This window comes from Protopterus annectens, chromosome 9.part0, assembly GCF_019279795.1.
Source record: "Protopterus annectens isolate FY-2018-M chromosome 9.part0, PAN1.0, whole genome shotgun sequence".
NCBI lineage: Eukaryota > Metazoa > Chordata > Ceratodontiformes > Protopteridae > Protopterus > Protopterus annectens.
The window spans coordinates 878,511,614-878,529,444 of NC_056743.1; the positions used below are offsets into that span (position 1 = coordinate 878,511,614).

The 17,831-nt window shown below is 40.7% G+C and overlaps 1 protein-coding gene across 1 annotated transcript in view; it reads left to right on the forward strand.

Moving 5' to 3' along the window:
• Window positions 1-17,831, forward strand: part of DCTN2 (dynactin subunit 2) — a 767,074-nt gene that overhangs the window by 312,326 nt on the left and 436,917 nt on the right. The window contains 1 exon segment of the mRNA XM_044083609.1: window positions 9,850-9,948. Within this exon segment, the coding sequence (XP_043939544.1) occupies window positions 9,850-9,948 (99 nt within the window).

The window sequence follows — 17,831 nt, forward strand, 5'->3', positions numbered from 1 at the left end:
TAGTTAAGTACGTCAACAGATAGAGAGGAACCAGATCCTACCCCTCATGCCAGGTAACTTTGAGGTATGGCCTTTGGGTGGTCACTGTGCATTGCTTCTTGATAGCAACACACATTCCCAGGAGAGCCAACTGCCTTGCCAACAGGGGCAGCAGACCTATTCCTTTGTCTCATGAGTGGTCTGTCAGAGGTAGCGCATCAAATCTTTTAGTGCTAGGGCTATCTTTGCTGGGATATCTTTGCTTTCCCAATCAACACCAAGTGCAGTAATTATTTTGCCAGTATTCCCCCAAAGGGGCAGTCTGCGAGACTCTCTTTAGTCAGGTAGTGGCCAACCAGGCTTCTTTGTGTCCCTCCCATGCCTGATGTTCAGATTCATACAGAGGGCAGTCAGATGCCAAGCCCCTGTGATCCTCCTTGCCCCATACTGACTCAACCAAAGTCTGTTCCCCTAATTGAGAACTCACATCAGGGACCCCCCCCCCAAGCAGTGACATCCCAGAGAAGGCTGTTCTTTCTCTCACCTCTGAGTCACTTCACTTAGATCTTCTCAACCTCAAGTTAACTGCATGGTTTCTCTACATCCAGTAAATGTCAGCGACCTTTCTTGTCTGTAGAAAAGTTGTACTTTCTTTTCACCTCTCAAAAGGAATCTACCTATAGATGTTTTGTAGTTTTGCAGCTGCTCATGGACTAGAACCCTTCAGTGAATCTATTCTACAGTCCTTTACTTCCTTTAGCAGCTTTTCCATCTGGTTCTAGTCATTCAACTGCCAAGGTCCAGCTAATCGCAATCTCCAACTTCCACCAAGGCTTCAATCCCCACTTATTAGCTTCTCATATATCTTGCAAGGCCTTTCTCAAAGATGCATTCCTGCTTCAGCCTCAAGTCAGAAGAACAGTCCCTCTGAGACCTTAGTTTTGTGTTAGTGCCTTAAAGTCCCATTTGAACTAGCATTTTCCATTTCCGTAAAATTCCGGTCTTTGAAGACCTTCTTCCTCGTGGCTATAACCTCAGCCATGAGTGTGTCTGACTTGCATGCACTATCATCCCAATATTATTTGTTTTTTTAAACAGAGTGTCATTATACACCAGTCCCTCCTTTCTTCTCAAAGTGGCATGCAAATCAAACTTGAATCAGCCCATTCATCTGGCAGTCTTCTTCCCCAGTTACTCCAGTAAAGACTAATACTTGCTTTACACTTTATATGTGCACAATTAGTTTCTACCTTCCCAGAACTAAAGCCATTAGAAATGCCATCAACTGTGTTTCCTTTGCTCCAGGGTTTCCAAGATTATTCTGTCTAGATGCATCTCTTATTGTGTAACATTTGTGTATTCTTTCAGCAGTTGTCCATTGTCCTTAAGATTGAAAATCCATTCTATGAGATTTGAGGCTACAATCTGCCCCCTTCTGCAGGACTTATTTCAAGGAGAAATTTTTTGAAGCTCCTACATGGGCTGTTCTGCATACATTTGCGTAACTTTATAAGCGGGACATGATTTCAAGATCAAGAGCTTCCCTTGGTGTCACTGCCCTCAAGGGTCTTCTATCATGATGCCACTCGAGCGCTAAGCAGCTGGGGATTCTGACCCACAAGCTGGATCTGATGGATGGGATGAATAATATATGGTAGTTATGTACTTACCGTAATGCCAGAACCTTTCATCCTCATCCATCTGCTACAACATCCCTCTCCCTTATCCTCCTTCCTTTTTCTATTTCCAGAGGACCTGAAGGGTCCATTTTCCTTTTTGAGCTTTCTAACACGTTTCTCTGTACCACTGGGTAGCAGACGTGATCTGAGGGAGCTTTACCTGCCATAGCGTTGTAGGTAGAAAACAAATTTAAAGGAGCTAGAGCCTGGAGCACTAGTTTCGCTGACATGGGTCTGACAAGTGGATCGAGGACCCACAATTCTCATTGGATGGGTGAGGATGAATTGATCCATCATTATAGTAAGTTTATAACAAATCTTGGTCCAGTGCTAAAAATGGTAATCAGAGGCTGCAAAGCCCCACCATGCACTCACAGACATTCCTTTGAAGTCAGAGCCTTGTCACAAGGCTAGAGAGTGGTGGACTGTTTCCACCAGTTTTCATGTGGGTCTTCTCTTCTCACATAAGAGCCCATGACTTTCCTAGTGACACTCCCTTTGGTAGTTCATTAAGAAGCTTACTTTGGCAGCTCCTTGGTTTGCGAAAAGTTGGCCCCACCAAAAAAAGGTCTCTGCAAAAAATACTTCCATATGTGGATGGCATTCCAAACCCTGAAAGCTGTAAAAAAAGGATTCGAGACCTTCTCCCTTATTGCTGTAGTCATACAACCAGGCTGTTGTACGGTGTTTAAACAGACAAGGAGACACTTGTTTTTATACCCCCTGAACAGAAAGATTATGCGTATTTGGCAGTTATGACAGACCACATTCTACATGAAGTGAATGGTACTAGCAGACTCTCTAATCTGTAATCCCAGAAATCCTGTCCGCTCTGAATCATGCAGGAGCAGGGCACTCCTGGGGTTGATATTTTTTTTGTCACATGAGATAATGCTGTTCATATTTTTTGTTTATTTTGGTAGGGCAGTCACAGTTAATGGTGTATGCCTTATTCTTGTATTGCAAGGAAGATTTGTGTATGCATTTTCTCTACGCCATCTGTTTTCATATTTTGTTGTAGAATTTGGAGATGAAAGACCAAAACTCACCATCATGTTATGTTGAATGAGAAAATTCCAATTTCAGGTTTTTGGGTCCCTCACTGACAGCATTGAAAACTTTCTCAGTTTATACCCAGGAAGTCCCTGTCAATTGGAGCAACAATTTTCTCTGTTAGTTTCTGGCTTCTCATTAAGGTTCTTGCTCCTGGAAGCCATTCTGATTAAAGTATCAGAGGTGATCAGATCCACTGTGAAGTATTTCTATCAACATACTTATTCTTCAAATAAGAACCCACTCTAGAAGTATGTGAAGCACTAAAGAACATGACATTAATGAAAGCATGAGGCACAGATGAAGTCATGGCAGATTTAATCAAGATGGTTGGGTGCCTTAGAGGAGAAGCTGCTGGATGTTGTGACAACCCACCACTGGATGATTTGTCAAGAAGTCTCAGTCCTCACCACTGGTAACAGTGGAGGACTTGTACTGGGAGGCTAACACGGTACACACACAGTATTACCAGATGCAGCTCTCTGCATCAAGTGCAGATGTTCTTCATAGAGGCAGGCCAGGTTTAGCTTCAGTTGGTGTCACCCGAATATGCTTAAAAATGGCAGAAGATTGATTACTTTGATTAGAGGTTCTTTTGCCCCTCCTGATAAGAGACCTAGGGTGGAGCCTGAGTTGTATTCTCCTTCTGATTCTGATGTGGATGATTCTACTCCTTCTGCTTCTCCTCCTGAAGATTTTTCTTTTCTCTTCATTCCATGAGTCTCAATTGAAATCTAAGGTAGATGCTTGGCGAAGGTATTGAGTGTAAAGAGTTACAAGATTTAGTGCATTGGCTGAGGGATCAGAATTTGTCTGACCATGTTAAGACAAGGATTTTAGATGGTTACAGGTTTTATTTCCATACCTTGCCTCCTTTCAAAGGCATGCCAGACGCTCCTCCTCAGCAAAACCTATGCCAGAAGTGGTCCTAGGATTTTATTCTCGCCTGTTCCTTGTAAAGAAAGGGAACACGTGGAGACCAATTTTGGATTTATCTATCCAACACTTATCTGGCTGGGCATTGGATGATAACTTTTGGATCTCAAGGAGGCTTACCTTCATGTTCCTATCAGACTGAGTTGCAGAAAGGTGAGTGTGATGCTAAGATGCCTGGGGTATTATTCTGAAAAAAAAAATAGTCAGTCTAGTACCCTCTCAGGACATGTGCTTTCTGGGGTGTAAGGCTGAATACAGCATCCCAGATGAGACTACAACATCTCATATCAGCCTGAGATGTTAGTTTAGCAGTCAGTTTTGCATTAAGCTTTCAAGGATTTACTTTTTTCCAGGGCAGGTGTTGATTCTAACAGACAACGTGGTACATCAAAGCAAGGGGAATCACATCTTATCCTCCTCTATGCAGGCAAATGATTTTGTGGGGAGACTCTCATTCATACAGCTTCATCTTCAGGCAAAGGTTTCTGCCGCACAGAAGAACTTAGCAGCAGATGTGAGCAGAAGAATTATGGATCCACGAGTGGTGAAATGGATCCTCATGTATTTCAGAAATTGTCCCAAAGGTACTTAAAAAGGTCAGACAGGACAAGCCAAGGATGATTTTATAGCTCCAGATTGGCCTCGACAGCACTGGTACCCATTACTGACATGGCCTTTGCCTTCGATTCCACACCTGTTGTCTCAGGAGGACAGTCATTTACTCAATGTCAAGCTTCACTTCTCTTCACTTAAACAGCCTGGCATATTATTTTTTGAAATAGAAGGTCTCAACTTCCACAGCAAGTTTGAAATGTTATTTTGAAGCTAAGAGATTTTTATGTTGGAGTGCTGCAAGGATTTGATTGTTGAGCGAGCAATTTAAGTATGGCTCTTCAATATCTTACTGAGTTTCACTGATGATTGACCACCATTGTTTTTTTCTCATCCTTTGTTCAAGCAATTTTAGAGGGGCAAAGAATATAAAACCAAACTATTCATTTATTTGAGCAGGACTAAAGGGTTCAGGCAGTCTCAGCAGTTATTTGTTTCTTTTTTTTGAGTTCTCAGGGCAGGGCTGTGTCAAAACAAACTATTTCTAAGTGGATTGGGTTTTGTGCTTTCTGTTATTCCCATCATGGTAAGGAGATTCCAGCTGGGATTAGGCCTCATTCCACTAGGGCTACTGCCACAGGCAGCTACTTGGAGTTCAGTGCATACTTTCTCTAAGCATTATCACCTTCCACTTTACTCTAAATCTAGGGCTGGTTTTGCCACTGCTATTTTACAGGGCATTTTGGCAGCTCCTGCTCCTTTATAGTTTTGCCATCCTCCCTTACCTCTGCTTTGGGATTCTAGTAAGGACTGCAGCAATGTGAGATGAAGAACATAGTACAGTTTTGTACCTACCATAAATGTAGATGTTCAAGATCCACATTGCTGCAGTCATTTATTGTATATATTGTACATAGTGTTACTGCAGGGTGGTGGCTTGGTGGTTGGCTGTCTTTGGTTTTGACCTTTCTTTTAGGTCTTCTGACATCTGGGGCAAGAAAAGACTGAGGATATGCGTCGGTCATGCGCATTTGTACGACTACCCAAGTGTAAGGACTGCAGCAATGTGGATCTTCGAACATCTACATTTATGGTAGGTACAAAACTGTACTTTTCCCTTAAGAGCACACAGAGATCACAGTCAGTCCAGGGCTAGTTTCTCCCTCTTTCTCCAGATCCCCAGTAAGACTTCCCACTGGCACAGCTATACAGTTGAGATGTCAGCTGAGTGGCCAAGCCAAGACCTCCAGCACCCTCTTTCTCCAACTAGTGGTTTGTGTCCTTGCCGAAGTAGCTGACACGCACTTTGAGGTTTGATTTATACATGCACACACTTGGGAAAGGCTGGCACAGGTTTACTAGCTATGCCCCCTTTTGCCCAGACTATAAGGTAGATATCACTGCCACCAGCCATCTCCTTATCAGCTACAGTGGATATAAAAAGTTTACTCGCCCCTGTTAAAATGCCAGGTTTTTGTGATATAAAAAAAGAGACCACAATAAATCATTTCAAAACTTTTCCCACCTTTAATGTGACCTATAACCTGCACAATTCAGTTGAAAAACAAATCTATTAGGGGAAAAATATAAAAAATAAAAAACATGCAATAAGCTGGTTGAATAAGTGTACACACCCTTAAACTAATACTTTGTTGAAGCACCTTTTGCGTTAATTACAGCATTCGGTCTTCTTAGGTACACACCTGCTATCAGTTAAAGAGACTCTGATCAACCCCAAATAAAGTTCAGCTGTCCTAGTAGGATTTTCTTGACATTTACTCAGTTGCCTGCTACAGCAAAAGCCATGGCTCGCAGAGAGCTTACAAAGCGTCAAAGGGATCTCATTGTTGAAAGGTTTGTCAGGAGAAGGGTACAAAAACATTTCCACAGCATTGGATATACCATGGAACACAGTGAAGACAGTCATCAAAAAGTGGAGAAAATATGGGACAACAGTGACCTTGCAAAGAACTGGACGTCCCTCCAAAATTGATGAAAAGACAAGACCAAAACTGGTCAGGGAGGCTGCCAAGAGACCTACAGCAACATTGAAGGAGCTGCAGGAATTTCTGTCAAGTACTGGTTGTGTACTACATGTAACAATCTCCCGTATTCTCCATATGTCTGGGCTATGGGATAGGGTTGCAAGACGGAAGCCTTTTCTTGCACAGAAAAACATCCAGTCCTGGCTAAAATTTGCAAAGCAATACATTAGGTCTCCCCAACGCATGTGGGAAAATGTGTTGTCGTAAATAACTGTTTAACTTGTGGGAAAATGATCTGATGAGACCAAGGTTGAACTTTTTGGCACAATTCCAAAAGGTACATTTGGCACAAAAACAACACTTCGCATCACCAAAAGAACACCATCCCCACGGTGAAGCATGATGGGGCAGTATCATGCTTTGGGGTTGCTTTTCTTCAGCTGTAACTGGGGCTTTAGTGAAGGTGAGGGAATTATGAATAGTTCCAAATACAAGTCATTTTTGCCCTAAACCTTCGGGCATCTGTTAGAAAGCTGAAGGTGAAGAGGAATATCACCTTTCATCATGACAGTGACCCCAAGCACACATCCAAATCAACAAAAGAATGGCTTCACCAGAAGAAAATTAAAGTTTTGGAATGGCCCAGCCAGAGCCCTCACCTAAATCCAATAGAAAATCTGTGGGGTGACCTGAAGAGGGCTGTGCACAACAGATGCCCTCACAACCTGACAGATTTGGAGCACTTTTGCAAGGAAGATTGGGCAAATATTGATAAGGCACATCTGTGCCATGCTGATAGACTCTTACCCAAGAAGACTGAATGTTGTAATTAAATCAAAAGGTGCCTCAACAAAGTATTAGTTTAAGGGTGTACACACTTATGCAACCAGCTGATTGTACTTTTTTTATTTTTTTTATATCTTAACCCTAATAGATTTGTTGTTTTTTCAATTGAATAGTACAGATTATAGGTCAGATTTAAAGGTGGAAAAGTTTTGAAATGATTTATTGTGGTCTCATTTTTTAATATCACAAAAACCTGGCATTTTAACAGGGGTGTGTAAACTTTTTATATCCACTGTACTTTAAGGCCCTTAACAAAGTGTGCTAAGTCTTGCTGTGTAATGTTACTATTAATGCAAATGGTAGTTTCACTGCTTTTAGGAGTGGCCCACAGTGTCACCAAATAAAATATGCAAGTACTCTCAGAGCTTATCTCTAGACAGATTAGCCACAATGAAATGTTTAAATATATTTCATAATAAAAGAACAAGACCATACTAAATACATATCTACAATGATATCGGAGTTCAAAATCACAGGAAATATTTAAAACAGTATTCCAGGACAGTCTCAAATGAAGAAAAATATCTAAACTAAGCTTTGCTATATTCCTGACTATATCTAAGATAATTATACTATTCCCTAGAAACTTATTTCATCAGAGCAAGGAAATGTGTGGTGAATGGGTCTTCTTGTCATGTCCAAGACAGAATACAGAATGCCGTCTGTCTCAGAGAGTTCTCAAATTAATATCTCAAATATTACTGCTGGGATAACTTGCAGAATTACATCATTGCTTGTCATCTGATTCCTAGTTCCCAGGCTCAAAACAACCATTAATGGCAGCTGGTAGCATTTAGTATCTACCTGTGAAAATACACAGACCTCAGGTCTTTGGCAGATCTTGGAAGTCATAAAACAGAAAAACACTTCCAAGACAATACATAAAGCGCCCTAGTTTTACACATTGTGTCCCCTTGCTACATCAAAACTGAAAGATATCATCTTCTATTGCATAACCATAAAGTAATTTACTTTCAGCTATTTTTCTGAAGTTAACCTCCTATATTCCAGTTTCCACTGTTAAAATATATGTTTAAACAGTTACAATAGTGCATGTACATTTCTGTTCTTTTCCAGTAGGGTACACTGTGGATACATTTCAAGTACTTTGCAACAAACTTTTCAACACACAGTTCTGTACCAGCAGTTTGATATACACATGACATACAGTAGTAATACATTTGTAACACAAGCATCTTACATGAATCATGTTGATATTCACAAATGATATATAATTACTTACAAAATTCCAGATAGCTGGGCTAGCAGTATCTCCTTTCGTCACAAGGGTATTAGTAGTATGGAGAGAAAGCATATCCCAGGTGACTGGAGAATAAACATTCTAGTGCTAGTGTACAAGAGCAAAGGCGAAATTTACAGTGGTGGTCAGTACCAATGTATTATAGGCTAGAGAGTGGTGGAATGTTTCCACCAGTTTTCAGGTGGCTCTTCTCTTCTGTTCTGTAACACTGCAAGAAAAGGCTGGAGAAGGGAGAGTGATAAACTGATACTCAGAATAGTGATAAGTAAGATAGAAAATGAGTAATTTGGATATGGGTGAGTATACAATACAGTCAACCCGATGTTTGTAGTGGGAAGTTGTTGGAAAAGAAATTGGAAATGAAGAGTCCATTTGGGCATTCCAGGCATTGGTGAATGTATTACAGTAATTGGGTCCATGTGAAAGTGGTTTAAGAATTGTCCTTAGGCCAGTCCATTATTGTTTGTGTTTTCTTCTTTAAAGCAGCTTTGGGGGGGCTTCATACATTGAGTGTGAACAATCCGCTCAAATTTTACTGAAAGAGGGTGTGTGTGTTCATAAGTAAGGAAAAGATGTTGGTCTACTTAGTTCCAAGAAAGAAGCTGCTTGCAGTGGTTAACTGAACTTTTTGTAGGTGGCTTGTTAACATCATTGTGTTCTGCCAAGTGGCTCACCCATCCTTTTAAAAAAGCTGCTATATGTTCTCCACTAAAGGTATAGCTGCTTCTATTACTTGCTTCAGCTGCAGTTCCAAGATTCTATCCTGTTTTGGTACCTTAGTACTTAAGGACTTGGCCTTTTGAGCATCTGTAATTAAGTTGTCTACTTTCTTTTTTTGTGGTTTCATTATGAGTACCTGGGATACAGAAGAGGTCTGCATTTGTCATCAGCTGATTTGGGAGGAAGCTTTCTGCAGTGGATGCTTGTCATCCCTCTACTGTACTTTGGATGCTGCCTTTGTTCTTTCACTGCAGATGGGCTTCCCTCTAACTTGGTCAGTCATTTAATTCATTATGTTATCGTTTGTTGCATTTTTTTTTTGTTTCTTGTCTTGCAGGTTCTGGCCTTTCAGTGGAAGGGGTCGAACTAAGTACAGAGGAGGCTGCACCTTTTAGCCCAATGTTTGAGGACCTTGTGTGCATGGGTAGGTGGTACATATACCCCCAAGAGGGGGAATTAGAATACGTTCAGAAATTTGCTGATCTGGAAATACCAGAAGAGAAAATCGACTGCAGAATAATTCCTTGCAGATCAGCTGATATGAGAATGTCTGTCTTATTTCCATTTGTACTATCTGGTACTTCTGGTTGTTGATTCTGAACTGCATGGTGGACCCAGACGTAAAAGTGCTCAAAGAAGTGGACAGTACTTAAAGCACCCCTAAAGTCTGTAGATCATATTGGTCAGCATATGTCTTGTTAAGTGCACCCTAAAATGTTCTGGTATATTTTATATTCGAGGATTATGAAGCATAGACATTTTTCCTCTTCAGGGAACTTACCTAAATAAATAATACTTAATAAAACAAAAGTGTAACTTTTTTTTTATATTTCTGTAGCTGGCAGATGGATGTGGTGTAAAAGAAACACCCCAGCAGAAATACCATCGCCTACTGCATGAGATGCAAGAACTTACTGAAGAAGTTGAGCAGATAAAGGTATGTAGTTAATTTATTTTGCACCAATGTGGTGTACGTAATGTCCCTTGTTCAGGAGGCAAAGGTACATTTTTGTGTACTGAAACACTTCTACTTATTTTGATGGACTTCTCTAAGCTCTAGCTTATATCCCTTATTAAACCATTTGTTTCTCAGGAAAAGTAGTAAGATATGACCATTTAGTTCACTTGTACTTTTTCTCTTCAAACAAAGACTGGATTTTAAAGTTCTAGATGCTAGTACAGATTTATATGTACGTGTGCTCGTTAATCTTGGTGATTTTACCCAGCTGTCAAAGACGTATGGCTGAAGTTATTTCAAATACATTTTGACAGATCACAATGTTGTGAAAAGGCGGTTGTCTGAAAATTGCTCTTTGTGTACGGGTTAAGTCCCTACGCTCCGTGCTAAGTATTTTAGTCATTTTCAAGGTGCCATTACTCGGAGAAAATGGAAACTTGCTTTCCCGAAAGTCTGGTGACTTTAGAACTTAAAAATGCCACTTCTAAAACAGATGGCTTAGAAATGTTTAAATCACACATTTGTTCGATAATTTCCAGAAATAACCTAGACTGGAGACATTAGAACAGTGAGTTCCAAATTGTAGTGGTTACAAAAGCAAGCACGCACAAAGGTGGCAAAATGCATTAGTTTGTGAAGTAGCAGTTATTCTTTCAAATCGTGCCTGTAACTCCTCTCGATCCAGCAGGGAAGTATGTTCTATGTAGACTGTCCATAGGGAAAAGAAAGTTCTAGTACAAGTAAAGGTTGTATTGAATTTGAGTAAGGTCGATGGTGTCCTCATTAGCATATTTAAGAGAGTGATCTGCATCAAAAGTGTGCATTTTTCTTCTAGTTTACTAACAAGGAGGAACTGTTATAGTTTAAAACTAAAGGCTGTAATTTTAAAACATGGCAGAGAAGGGGAAACAAATTCATTACTGTTAACTTGTGTCAGAATCTGCACGTGTGTGTGTACACACATGTATTTATCTAGCTATATATATAGTATAATGGTTAAGATGTTTACCTTACATTCACAAGTTACAGGGTTTGATTCTTGCATTTTGAAGGGAATTTGGCTAGGCTTAAAATCATAGTCATAGGAAGTTACTAGGCTAATAGACCTAGGGCCCTTACAAGCCTAGCCAAGTTCTACCCTTATTTCCACGATCAACACCTAATGCCCATGTCCATGAGGGACACAGGTGGAACCCCTGGGATGATTTTATGGTTACCCATACAATCGTCCAGATTGCATTTGAAGTGGGAGTCTTTTCCAAAGGTGTGGTAATCTCTGGGTTCATATCTGTCCATCTAGCAAGTTTTATTAATGTCATATACCAGCTTAAGGTCTTTAGAGTGAGTAACCCATCTACCATTTGATTTGTGGATTTGCAGCATTTCCATAAAGCAGGGTCAGAGATTGCATTATATGCAAGGCAGAGATCACCTCTGAGTAGTCGGTATGAAACAGAATAAATTGACAGTGATTTCAGACAATCCCCCATAGGACAGATGCTGAAGACTTTGAATTTTCCTTGTGAGGAACCTTTGTGGGTTCTCCAATTGCTGCAGGTGCTTGGAAAGGTACATACCAAAAGGGGCATTGTACTCAATTATTGGCCTAATGAGGGAAGAATACAGGGAGGTTATAACCTCTTTTTTTTCTAGCGGCAGTGCCCTTACTTATGAGATGAGAAATATAGAATGCCCTTACCACTATAGAGATATGGTGGTCAAAGGCAAGCTTGCTGTCAACCTGTGCCCCCAGGTCTCTCACCATTGAGTGCGTACTTAAGGTGTTAAGGTGTTGCTATTGATGTGGTAGTTAGCAGGAACATCACTTTTACTGAAAGGAAAGATGATAAATCTTTTTTGCATTTTGTTTAAGGCTATGACTTTGGCACCAATCATTTATTTGTGTAAGACCCTCTTGTAGGATGTTGACATCATTTAGAGATTCTATAACCGCTCCCAGTTTGCAGTCATCAGCAAACTTTGTCAGCCACAGACCTTTAGTTTTTACTTCAGAGAAATAGATTCCATACAATAGAGGTCCCAGGACTGATCCCTGAGGAACTCCAGTGGTTACAGGTCTGCTGTTGGAGGTGGATTCCCCTATTTTGACTGTATGAGCTGTATCAGTGAGCCAGTTAGCAACTCAGCTAATGATACAAGAGTTGATGCCTAGTTGAGTAAGTTTGTCAATGATGCCTGAGTGGGGGATAGTGCCATAGGAAGTTACTAGGCTATTGGCCCTGAGGCCCTTATAAGCCTAGCCAAGAGTTTAGCCCATGTTTAGACAAGTCAGCACCCAAAGCCCCTGTCCAGTAGGGACACAGGTGGAATCCCAGGGGTGTATTTTCTGCTTACCATCCAGTTGTCCAGGTTGTGGTTAAAAAGGGATAATGAGGTACTCTGCTTGACGTGGAGAGGGAGTCGATTCCACAGATGGGGGGAGTCTCTGGGACACAAATCTGCCCCACCAACAAGTCCTATTGATGTCACAGACCAGGTTGAGGTCACGCTTGCTGGTTACTCAAGTGGAGTTTGACTTTTGGATATGCAGCAGTCCCATCAAAGAGGGTCTGAGATTGCTTTGTATGCCAGACAGAGGTCACCTGTGAGGAGTCTGTATGAAACTGAGTAGAGGGGACAGGGCCTTTAGCCTATCTGTGTAGGGTAGATGTTTGAGGCCATGGATTCTCCTGGTGAGGAACCTCTGTTGTCTCTCCACCTCCTGCATGTGCTCTCTCAAGGTACATGCCGAAGGGGGCATTGTTCTCAATAATTGGCCTTCTAAGGGAAGAATGCAGGGATGTTATGGACCTCCTTGTCCCTGGCTGAGATACCCTTACTTATGAGGTGAGCACAAAGTAAACATGTAACTGCTGAAGGTGCACTGTTACATGATTGATGATTGGTTGTGCATATCATTTAAAAGCATGTTGTTCCTGTTTCCCTTTACGATCCGAAGAATGTATTTCTGAAAATGCTTATTGTTTGAAAGGGATTTTATTTTTGTCTTGCCATGTTTTATGTCTCAAGTTTTCAGTTAAAGATTTGTGTTCATCTTTTTTGTTGGATTCTAACCAGTTTGCCAGTCGTTTGTGGTGGTGTCACTGCTTTTCTCTTTGGACCTACTTATGAAGTGGGCCATGTAGAAAGCTTTCCGTACAGTGGAAGCAACATGGTGGTCAAAAGTCAGGTTGCTATCAACCTGGGCGCCCAAATTCCTCAGAACTGATTACATGCTTAAGATGTTGTTATTAATGTGATATGTGGGAACATCACTCTCCCTAAAGGAGGGGATGATGCATTTGTTGGCATTCAGCTTGAGGCCATGTTTCTGACACCAGTCATTTCTTTGGGTGAGACCCTCTTGGAGGACATTCACACCACCTGGGGATTTGATGACTGTGACCAGCTGGCAGTCATCTGCATACTTGGTCAGCCATACCCCACTGGTTTTGGCCTGCACCTCAGAAAAGTATATTCCAAATAACAGAGGCCCCAAGACCAATCCCTGGGCTACGCCACATGTTACAGGTCCATTGTTTGAGGTGGCTTCCCTTGTTTTGATTAGGTGGGATCTTTCAGTGAGCCAGTTTGCTACCAATTTGGTAACATATGGATTTGATGCCTAGTTGAGAGAGTTCATCTATTATGGCCCGGGTGGGGAATAGTGTCGAAGGCTTTCACCAGGTCAAGGTAGGCGGTGTGCACAGTCTTCCCCTTATCCATGGCTTTGGTGACTGTCTCAAAGAAGTTGACCAGGTTTAACAGACACAACCTCCCCTTGACAAAGCCAAACTGTGTGGGGTCGAGTGTTTGGAGGTTGTGCCATTGTCCCTGTTAATAAGGTCCATGATAATCCGTTCCATGGCCTTGCAGATCAGGCTAGTTAGGTTGATGGGTGTGTAATTTCCTGGATCGGTGGATGCTCCACCTTTGTGTCAAGGAATGACAGTGGCTGTCCTCCACTTGGTTGGGGCAAAGCCGGTACTCAGGGTTTGGTTGAATTGGGTGCCTAATGGTGCTGCAAGTTCATGCCTGAGTTCATGTAAGATGCATCCTGGGATGTTATCGGGTCCCATGAAGGCTGTATTTTTTTGCCTTTGAGGGGGCAGTGATGACCTGTTCCCTAGAGATAATGGGGGCAGGTACTGGGATGTCCTGATTTACTGATGTGGGGGACAGAGGGATGAAGTTTTTGCTGAATTTGTCAGCCGGTAGGTTAGCTATATGTACAGCATTTGTGTATGTGGTGTTCTTGACCACCAGTTCTGAACAGATCTGGTTGCTTTCTTTGAGATTGCAGACATATGTGAAGAAGGCCTTATGATTGTCTCTAGTAGATGTGGCCAATTTGGACTCTAAACTGGCTTTAGAGGATTTCGCTAGTGGTCTTATTTGCTTGTTCAGGCTAAGGAGAGATTGCTTCCAATTGGGCACCTGCTGCTTCTTGGTCCTGGACAACAATTTTTTATTTTTGTTATACAGTTGATTTATTGCAGATGTCCATCAGACAGGTTTACTCTTCCTTGCGGACAGATGATTTTGTCCTGTCATGTATTCCTGATTCTATGCATCTATATAAATGCTTGTATAGTACTTTGGTGTAGATTTGAACATTGGTGCCAGTTCCTGGAGAGGGGAGGGGGCTGTGAAACTGTTTATACCGTCCCTCAGGAAGTTGTAATCAGCATTCGAGAAGTTTCTTGTTTGACCCTAGCTGGAGGGGGGTCTTGGACAGCTATATCCGGTTTTCTAGCATCTATCTTTTGAACTGTTGATAGTGGGTCATCCTATGTGATATAAACTTCATCATTTTCTGTGATGCTTTGTGGCTCAGTTTTCCAGTGTTTTTCACCCACTTCAGTACCATGTTTGCACAATCCCCAGTGCAGCAGTCTTGTCACAATATTATGCCTTTCAGTATACAGTCCTTCTGCCATTAGTATGTCACAACGAGCAATAAGGTGTGCAACTGTTTCCAGTTCAGTTTTATAAAACCTACATTTGTCTATTTCTCCCACATGTTTAATGGACTTTATAAACCAGCGTGTACATAGCCTACTATCTTGGGCTGAAAATATTAACCTTTCATCTCTTGGTTTGAATTAACCTCTTCTTAACCATTCCTGCATTTGTTCCTGATCAACATGAGGTTCTTCCAGAAGTTTTCTATACTTGCAACTATACTTATGCTTTTTCCACATTTCTTGCCTTCTCGTCTGGTCCTTCACCTTATATTGCTTCTTTTGTATTTTGGCACATTCAGTTACTACCTGATTTTTATCTACTTCTGGTTTGATTTTCATTCCTGCTTAACACTGATGTGCTTCTGCTTAATTAAGCAGAGAAGCCATCTTAGATTTATTCTCCTTATGTTTCAAAACGTTCACTACATTAGGGTCTTGTGAGATTAGCAGATATGTGTGGATTCTCACAATTGCAGATCTGTACATGTAATCAATTTCAAGGAGGCCCATCCGTCCTTCAGAACAGGGAGTATATAATCTCGGTTTACACTGATTTTTATAAATCATTTGGTGAGCATGAAGCATCATTCTTGTTTTCCTATCTGATCTATCCAACATGTTTTGGGGCTAGTCAGTCACTCCAAAACTGTACGTTAGGACAGAAAGAACAAATTGGTTTGTAGCTTGGATTTTGTTCCTAGATGTCAACACTGTTTTCAGAATTAATTTAGGTATTCATATATATATATATATATATATATATATATATATATATATATATATATATATATGTATAGTTTTCCTGGTGCTGGGGGGTTTCTGCTTTACATGCTGCATTTGCATACTTATCAAGACCAAATTACATTTTTTTCTCATCTGAAAAAGTTTTGACAACCTGTAGCTGTGCTTTCACTCTTCTGATGAGCTATACAGTTTTAAATCATCAACAAAGAGAAGATAAGTCTTTTCATTTTGTTGTTTTCTAGGAGCCAAATTGTAGCCATGGCCTACCTAAGCTGTTAAGTAAACAGCTTAATGGGTTAATGGCAAGGTAGAATAGTAACTGTGACAGAGAGTCACCCTAGAGTATCCCCCTTTGAATTTTTATCCCTGGGATAATAATCTGTCCTTTATCATGGCTTAATTGCAGAGTCGTCTGCCACTGTTTCATGGTCACTGTAATGTAGTTGATCAGTGTAGGGGTGTATATTATACATTTTTAAGCACTCTTTTATCCATGAATGTGGGATACTATCAAATGCTTTTTTATAGTCAGTCCATGCCATAATTAAATTTGAACCCTTTTTACAGTTCTCCAGTATGACTTTAACAACAAATGATCCGTTTTTCCATATGACTTTCTTTTATTGTCCTTTTGCTCTACTGCCATAATTGAGTTTTCTTCTAAATGATTATAAACCCTGTCAGCATCAATTACCGTGTATAGTTTATACATCGTCAGAAGGCAAGTTATTGGTCTATAATTTTTAGCATAGCTTGCAGGTTCACTCTTAAGCAGGAGCATTATTTTGCCTGTTGTTGTCTAGGTTGGTGTCTGTTCAGGGTGCGCACATAAATAGGTCTTACTCATGGCTAAATCTTTGTGCAAATATGTTAATTTGTTTGTGTCTTTCGGCTTTTCCCGGTTAGGGGTCGCCACAGTGGAACTCTGGTCTGCTAATGATTGGCAGTTGATTTTTACGTACTGGCTTGCCAGGCCTGACGCACAACCTTCAACGAAGGTACGCCCATTCACGCATGTCTGAGAATTGAACCGGACAGCATCTTACTGTGAGGTGACAACACTACCGCAGCACCACCTTAATACTTTTAACCAAAAGTTAGGTACTGCATCCTGGCCTGGGGTTTTCCAGTTAGAGGATTTTCTTAACTTTGTTTCAGTCTCTCTGGCTGTTACTTTATCCCATTTCAAATCCTGCACCTTTAAACTTCTTATTCTTTGTTTTACTACTTCTATCCATTTAGCGTCTTTATGTTCCACAGGATCTTTATGGATACTTCTCCAAAATGTATCTATTTCCTCTTTTTTTGGCGATTTTTCAATTCCTTTTACCTTATTTCCCAATTATCTATAAAACATTTTTGGGTCTTTAATAAATTGCTTATTTTGTACTTTTTCCTTTATATTTATCTGTGTATTGTCTATGTTTTTCTGCCTGTGCTGAAATTTTTAGTTTATTTGTGATAGTGTTTGATAGATCCTGTTCTGTTCTAATACTGCGCATTGGTTTTATCACCTCTATCTTTCTTAGTAATTTTGTTGATCTGTTTCCTCTTCTATAGTGTTCTAACAGTGATGCTTCTTGTCGTAATTGCTTTATAGTTTTCTCTATTCGATACTTCCATGATGGTATTCCATTTCTCCCCTTCATTCGCTTGCTACCCTGTGTTCTTGTGGTAGAATTTTATCAGTCATTAATTTATCAGCACAATAATATATCCTGTTAACTTCTGTTATATTGCATAGATCTCTATGGACAGTCCTAATTACTGCATTCATTTGTTTTATCAGACTTCTGACTTTTTGGGTTTTATTGACTTTCTGCAGTTTATTTTTTTTATTGATCTTAATACATCTGTCTATTAAATCAAGCAACTCTTCTGTTAGCTCAATTTCTTCCAAACTGAGGGCACATCCCTTGTTTTCCATTTCCTGCGGGCATGCCTATAGAAAGTTCTACAGCATCTCCCTGTGGCACCTTCTCTTCAATTTCATCTTGTGCCATCCATTGCGCTGTCATATGGGAACTCACCGGTCTATCACTCCTCAACATTGACTGCATCAGAGTTTCCCCAGTTTCCTGTTTCTTTCCTCGCTGTCTAGCTTCGAGTGAATGTTTATACTGGTTTCCTGTGGAAGGCTGCAAAATATCT